At 29.8% G+C, this 8060-nt stretch overlaps 1 protein-coding gene across 1 annotated transcript in view; it reads left to right on the forward strand.

Annotated features, from left to right (window-relative positions):
• LOC111035295 (rhodopsin-like) overlaps positions 1-6413 on the forward strand; it is a 48282-nt gene extending 41869 nt beyond the window's left edge. Inside the window, exons 6-7 of the mRNA XM_022316848.1 lie at positions 1355-1588; positions 5914-6413. Of these exons, the coding sequence (XP_022172540.1) occupies positions 1355-1588; positions 5914-6219 (540 nt within the window). The 3' untranslated portion in view covers positions 6220-6413. The remainder of the gene's footprint in view (positions 1-1354; positions 1589-5913) is intronic.
• The last annotated feature ends 1647 nt before the right edge of the window (positions 6414-8060 follow it).

An 8060-nucleotide genomic window follows, 5' to 3' on the forward strand; every position in this document is an offset into this window, starting at 1 on the left:
TTTCCCTATCTAAAATAATATTATACACAACGTCATAAATCATAATATTATTTTATTATATTGTATAAAATACCGGGAAACAGACCTATGACAGCAATGCAGCTAAATAATCTACCCAGAACGCCGTGTGATCATAATAACTATTAACTACTTTATTTACTACTAAATCTATAATATACTCTTAATACTAACAATCTCATTAGTAATGAACTCGTGTACGATGAAATACCAAGAATATAATTAAATTATTAACTCATAAATTTAATCACGGATACTAAAAAAGAATGGTCATGTAAAAAGCGTGCCCCGAGTTGAGTCGGTTATCGAATCGTGGTATATTAAACGTTACGGATATAATTATGAGAGGAAAAAATATAACCATACATACAATAAATTTATGTATACAAATAAACCTTCCTGATAAGTTGTTTATAATTTCAGAACTACCAATATTATAGGTATTGGGGTCTAGTTCTACAGTACCATAGTGCCAGGATTTATTTCCCTGGGAGGGACGGGACTTCAATAAAATAAAAAAATTAATGTCATCACGAAGGATTATTTCACTGGTACAAAAATGATCGTCTGACGTTTCGGGAGGGACTTGATCCCCTTAGGCCCTACTAGATACAACTATTACGTGTACCTAATACACACCAGTATCTATGTATAGGTATAATAAGCATATATATTTTAGTAATAAGTATAGTTTACAGTTACGATTGACATGGCGTTCAAAGTTAATTAAACATGGGAGAAAGTACTTCATGACGTGGTAAAAGTGATTGTTGAATGAACAACAATTTTACAGCTCTTGACGATGAACTGTATTGCAATCGGAACACAAATTATATACGAGTACTGAATTATGCACTTCTATTGATCATTATAATAATTATGCCTTAAAAGTAAAAAATATATGTTTACTGTAATTTCCTTTGAATTATTTCCTCTCAATTACTGAATAACTGAACTATATCATAATACTATAGCATATACGAAATAAAAAAAAAAACCGAAATTGATGCAGCCTCAATTATTTTTTGGCATACCATATACCTAACTATGTATACAGATATCAAATGCTGAAATACCTACTGGGTACGATCAATTTGAATAGGTAAACGTCAATCAATCGATCGAATAAAATCTGATTTTAAAATAACATTTTGAAGGTGGTGCTTCGTTATAAATTCAAATGTCATCATGCACACTTCTTTCGGCCTCGTCGATATATATACATACAATGTAATATTATAGAAAATTTTTTTTAAAAAAACCTGAAATTGTTCTTAAAAAACTCCCTGCGTGTTATCAGCGTGACAATAACATCACAATATTTCACGTTCAACAGAGAGCTGCTGAAAAAATCATCGGACAAGCGACCAAAGCAGAATGCAGGGTAGCCATTATGGTGGCCGTGATGATATTGGCGTTTTTAACTGCGTGGATGCCGTACTCAGTGCTAGCTCTGATGATTGCATTTGGCGGCGTTCATATCAGTCCGGTCGTCAGCATAATACCGGCTTTGTGCGCCAAGTCGAGCATATGCTGGAATCCAATTATATACATTGGACTCAATACGCAGGTAAGCTACGTCAACCTATACCGATATTATTATTGTTGAATGAGAACATAATATTTTGTTTTGAATTTAAAAGATATAACCGGAAAACGGAACAAAATACCCTCGGTAAAAAATATCCGAGAAAAAGCATACCCGGTTGATGACAATGATGATGATGATAATAATAATAATAATAATGATAATAATAATAGTAATAATAAAAATAGTTAATACTCTAAACTGTAGAGTCTAAAGGACCGATGAGCCAAGGAAATATTGTGAAGAGAATAATCACGTTAGTGACGTTTCCCAATTTCACACATAGGTAAACACGAAATCATAATTCATAGCTGGCGGTAATTTCTCAATTGTCCCAACTCAATAATCGTTAATCACTAATCAACAATGTGTAAAGCATGTAGCATGTTGCATGTAGTTGGAAATAAATGGGGGGGGGTATATGTACTAGGTATAGTGTGGTTATGTCAACGATTAATAATATGTACCTATAAAATGTGTATATTTTTATTTTTTTTCTATTGAGTTAATGCTTCAACATCTGAGGTCATTAGCCAGGGTTATTTAGTGTATTTATTACTGTGAGGGAGAGTACAATTGGTTAGAACACGTGTATGTGTAGAGAAGATTTGTCACTAAAAACCTGGGTGGTCACCCATCTGAGAACTAAGAACACAGGCGGATGCTTGACTTCAGAACATGTTAATGACTGAAGCCAACCATCACCGCACCATTCCACGCCACATATTTATTTTTATTTATTTTCCAATATATTTGTTTTTGTTTATAATACAAATACAAACTTTAGATATTTAATAATTAATTATTGATCGTATGGCGAGATTATATTTAAATTTTGTAATAATTTTATATTTTTAACTAGTTATTTTTTTTTACAAATCACAAGCTGAGGTATTATTTTTTTTGTATTTTCAACCGAATTCACATTATTATACCTAGAAAAGTATACTGGGCTATAATAATTATACTTAATTATAGCACAATGTATTATTACCTACGAATAAAATATATAATTTCTGCTGACCGACGTGACGTTCTGTTATTAGTAATTTACAATTGCAGGTTATTGTTGTCAATATTATTAATTATTATACAATAGTTAACAATAACTAACAATATTATGTTATTTCATTATTTTTGCTAATCGATGAAACGTTGAATAAGATCTAACAGCAAATATACTATATGAAACATCGGATTAGTCACTGTAGTCTGAATAAATAACATTTTAAGTACACGTCTTAATATATATTAATAACCAAAGTAGCATAGACTAAAATTTACTCAATACACAAATAAAAATATATATTTTTGATAACGAGAAATTGGAAGTAAGACGTGAGAATGTCAAATACATAGTCTATTTAAGTACCTATATACTGGTATATATACCTCCCCTATTTCACTATATCGTTGATGCGTAGAATTTATATTTAGTTTAGGTTATGTTACTTAGCCGTATAGGTACATATAGAAACTTTAATTCATTAATATTAATTATACCATTAATTTCATTTCGATGATAAAAATGGTTATTGGTATACTTAATAACTTACTATATTTTAGTAAACGACAGTGCATATAGTGCACGAAGTCAACAAGCTCCTGTCCTATTTATAACTTAAATAAAAGATTTTATTAATAACAGAACTGTTATCTTTTAATTAACTATTTAATATTAGTTATTAATATTTAGCACATCCAGAATCTCGTTGATTGTAATTTGTAATATCGCGATGTATAATATAACGAATATAACTATTTTGATACACGGATGCAATAAAGCACATTTACCAAGCTACACTAATTACTAAATTAGTAATTAGATTTTATTATTCATTTTATATGTGGCTAGATATATAGTACATTTTAGTTTATATAAAAATACGGTTTTTAGCCTTTGACAGTATAATATAAATTGTAATAATTTCAAATTATGAATATAATCAATGTATTCTAAGACTGACATTATAATGACATGTATACTGATTTAGTAACATTTATATTATAAAATATTATTTTATTTGTAAATTATTTATCCCTAAAAGTTTAATATTTAATAAAATAATCTTAAAGTGGCTTGGCGTTACCCGGTTGCTGCAATCAGTCACGTAACGTGATTGAGAGTACTCGACCGTCCATTGCCACTAGTTCGTGGATGAGTGACCACCTGGGTTCTTAGTGACAAAAACCTTGCCACACATACCGGACATACACGAGTTTCCAACAACCATACCGTAACTTCTTAAAATAGCTAATATAGCACCCAATAAAAAAAAATGTACAGTATATATATTATTAACAGTAATAGATGAAAATGACGCTATGCTATCACCATAACATAATTTTGCTGGTATAAAAAATGTCCATAATATCATCCATACGTGCTTATGAGCAAATTCAATCGAGCCAAATGGTCTATGCTATCCCTTCTTATATTTTAAACTCGTACAACGATAACAATACAGATCCTAAAGAAAAACATATTGTGTCAATGACCAAATTGTATACAAGAATACATTTTCAAAGACATTGAACGATGTAAACAAAATATAAATATCTATTTTGTTAACTAAGAAGGAAACGTTTTTTACTTATGTTTCGTATTGTTCTATAATATTTAGTTGAAATAATATTATTCCATATACGTGCGTTAACAAATATATATTTTTATTTACTATACACATAATTATATAAATATACCTATTATATTATAAGGTACCTATATAATTTTACATAGGTATGATTTGAACATGGTTGAAATAAAACAACTTACAAGTACCTTGACTTGTATTTTACAGGACTTGGTGGGACAATGCTATATGACATCGACCTTACAAGAACACAAAAACACTCCTTGCCACCCTCCCCTAATTTTTAGTGATCATTTCACAAGAATTCAATTATATATTCCTATTAAAAGGTAAATAATTTTACTAACGTTATCATCTACGTTATCAAAATTATATTTGAATAAATTGCAATCATAATTATTTTGATCAAATTTTTTAATTATTCGTATTTTTCAAAATATAATATAATATAATATAATATAAAAATAAAAATATATACATACACGCTGTAGTTGTCACATTCATATGGACGATCCCGAACAACGAGATTTCTCTTCTAAATAATAATTGTCAACCATGATTCACTTCACGCGTCTGGACATAATATAACAGCACTCGTTAGAGCATAACATTCCTTTGTAATTTCTATGTAGACCGATGTCTATTAAGTGTATAGAACACCACACCCTATCCTGTGCGTGATATACAAGTCAGTAGTCATATTATAAGACATTTTCTCTACAGAAAAATATGACGTTGACGCCATATCTTTAGAAATAAAAAACGTAATACAACACATCATTATATACGTATACTATATGTGTAAGGTGTATATCACGCTCCACCTCAACCACCACTGAAAACATTCACCATTGACAGTTTACTTTAATTTCAGCCACTGCTGCAGGATCCGAAATATTATTGATCGTACCTACCTATATAATATAGGAATATGCTTATTAGGTAATAGGTGAAATGTACATACATAATTGTTATACATAGTAGGTATGTGTAGTTAGTTCATATGAATAACATATTTAATGTAATGAATATTTATTAAATATGATTTTTCTGACATTTATAAGCGTATAACTACTATAACTTTAAGTATTAAACAAAACAATTTATATTCGTGTTTTTGGGACAAACTTTAAAATCTGAGATAACAAGTAAAAGGCAAAGTGCTAAATTATGTAAAAAAGTTCGAAAAGGTAGGAATTTACTTGATGGAAATTAATATTACTGTCACATTTTGTTGGTGTTAAAGTTCAGTTTGCGGGAAGTGGGTGGAGGAGAAACAAAATGAGACCATATGGCCCGTTAGAGATGCTAGAACCTTTATTAAATTTTTGTTGTTCTGATATTGACCGTCACATTATTCTTAAATCCAAAAAATTATTTATGTAAGAAAATATTTTTTAGAGTAAAAGTTTTCAAAAATAAATTTTCTTAAGTCGGTACTCTGGGGAAAATAATAAAATATCCAATAAAGGGCAATAAACTGTGGTAAACCATATTGTAAGCATATATATAGTAATTTGTGCAGAAACTATTAGGTAATTATTGATAAGGCACGTCACCAAAAGTAAGAAATAAATGTTTGAACGAAATTCGGGTACTTTTGGTTTATATAAAAATATATATTGGATTTTATCTCGGGTTTATTACTGTTGTACCGTTTTAAAACGGTGCGATATTCTAATATACGGTTATTGATTTAATTTTATTCCACAGTTCCGGTCAGCGTGGAAGCGGTTCCTAAACATCCCGGGCCCGTTGTCGGAAGTCTCACTGGACGCCGACATCACCACGGGCATGACCAAGCTGATGACTGGTCACCAAGAGCTGCCGTCCCACCCCATGAACAACGGCGGCGCCAACCATCCACCCGGTCTGATAATGTGCTGCTTGGCACACGACGAACACCGACGGTCCGCGACGTACGCCGACCAGTACCAGTGCAATCTCGAAATGAAGTCGTGTAACCCGCAAACCCTAGGCAAACGACCCGAAACGGATATCGGCGACGTTTCTTTGTGAACATAAAAATAGTATAATATATCAAAATACCACGAAAACCGTCGAAACGAAAAAAAAGTCACATTCTATAAGTTGGCTTTGAATTGGTAATAATATTATTTTCTTTTTGGACATTGTTGATGCCTGTAGTTAATTCCAATATACGAACAAAAATTCAATTTAAAAACGGAACAATACATTATTATTACATCGTACTGGACGGCTTGTCCCTCTATTAAATTATTCTATAATGTAGTTGATAGTTGCAAATACGCATTGACGTCATTCTACTAAGGTACTAGTGGTGAATATAGGGGTTATATTATAGGTATACAGATTATAAGCTCCCGGCAACAGGCACCTTGAAAAAAGGAATAATATTGGCCCATAGTGAAAATAATAAATTTCTATAAGCACCACTGATCAGTATAGGTACCTATCTAATATTGTAAGTTGTACCTAACACATTACTATGTTTGTTTTTGTTTTTAACACAATATATTATATCGTTATGACAGTGCCATGTTATTGTTATTGTTATTGTTATTATTTTAAATGGTTCCGGGTTCGAACACGCGATTTTAATATAGAGATAACAGGCCGTACCACACATTAATTTAGTCTGAATGCGTTTCGTTAATGTGCATTTCGATGTTGAAGATCGTAGAACTTTTTTCTTTAGAAAAAAAAATAGACTCAAAGTTTTCATTTCACGACACTACAATAATTTATATTTGAATACATTTAAACTCATAGCAGTCAAAACATTTATATTCATATATAGTTAATAACACAGTGATTCCATTGTAACGCTTCAATGATTTAATCGCAAAAATGTTATAACTGAAGATTAATATTAGGTATTATAATGCTCGTTCTGAAAGAAAATGTTTTTCAAGTTCTAACTGAAGATATATAGGTAATATTTTAGCTCTTGATCTCCTTGAATAATATTATACATGATAAATATCCATATAGGAACTATTATTATTATTATTATTATTATTATTCATTATCTACTTCATGCTTAATACCACTGAAATAATATAGACCCACCCAAATACCCAATTGATAATTAGGTACTTACTGAGCTGCCCAAATTAGTGAAATGATATAAAAAAAAATATATAAATGACGTCCCTCTATTTTATTGTTTCAAGTATTTAAAATAATGCATGTCAATCACGTGACACGAACTTTTTAGGTTCACTTTTGGCCACTGGGATAAATAAAAAAAAGACAAATGTTACTAAAATATTAGTAGATATTTTACTAATTTTATTTTATTTCATCCTTATGATGTCATGTCTTAAATCCAGTTAGGTTAGTAAGTAGCTTATATATAAGTATACTTACAGTTACAAGTTACGATACAGCACTGATTAAGTAGGTATCTCATATTTTTTAAGCAATATATAATATAATAACACAAATAAACAAAAATATCTATAATATCAAAATAGACAATGACTAGACGGTCAACTAATAATCTCCATTAAAAAGTATAATACTTTTAACAACTTTATTTCTAAACTCTAAATACCTAGCTATTATGTTACACAAAATAAAACGATGGTTAGTATAAAACTAAAAATGATTTTTTTTAAAGATTCTGATTGTTAATATGTTTCGTACTAGTGGAATTTGTACACAGTAACTTTTGAAGTTTATTTTAAAAAAAAATAGTTATTAACTTGTACATATTTTATGAAAAATATGTGAGTAGTTATTCTAAAAAAGCTTTTTGAAAAGAAAAAAAATATATTGATTATGGTAATGATTAACTAAAACAATATTGACTTAGATATTTAATTTACAACATGAATTTACATAATTTACTAAACGTTTTGCACAGATATATC

The sequence above is a fragment of the Myzus persicae genome, unplaced genomic scaffold, assembly GCF_001856785.1.
Source record: "Myzus persicae strain clone G006 unplaced genomic scaffold, MPER_G0061.0, whole genome shotgun sequence".
NCBI lineage: Eukaryota > Metazoa > Arthropoda > Insecta > Hemiptera > Aphididae > Myzus > Myzus persicae.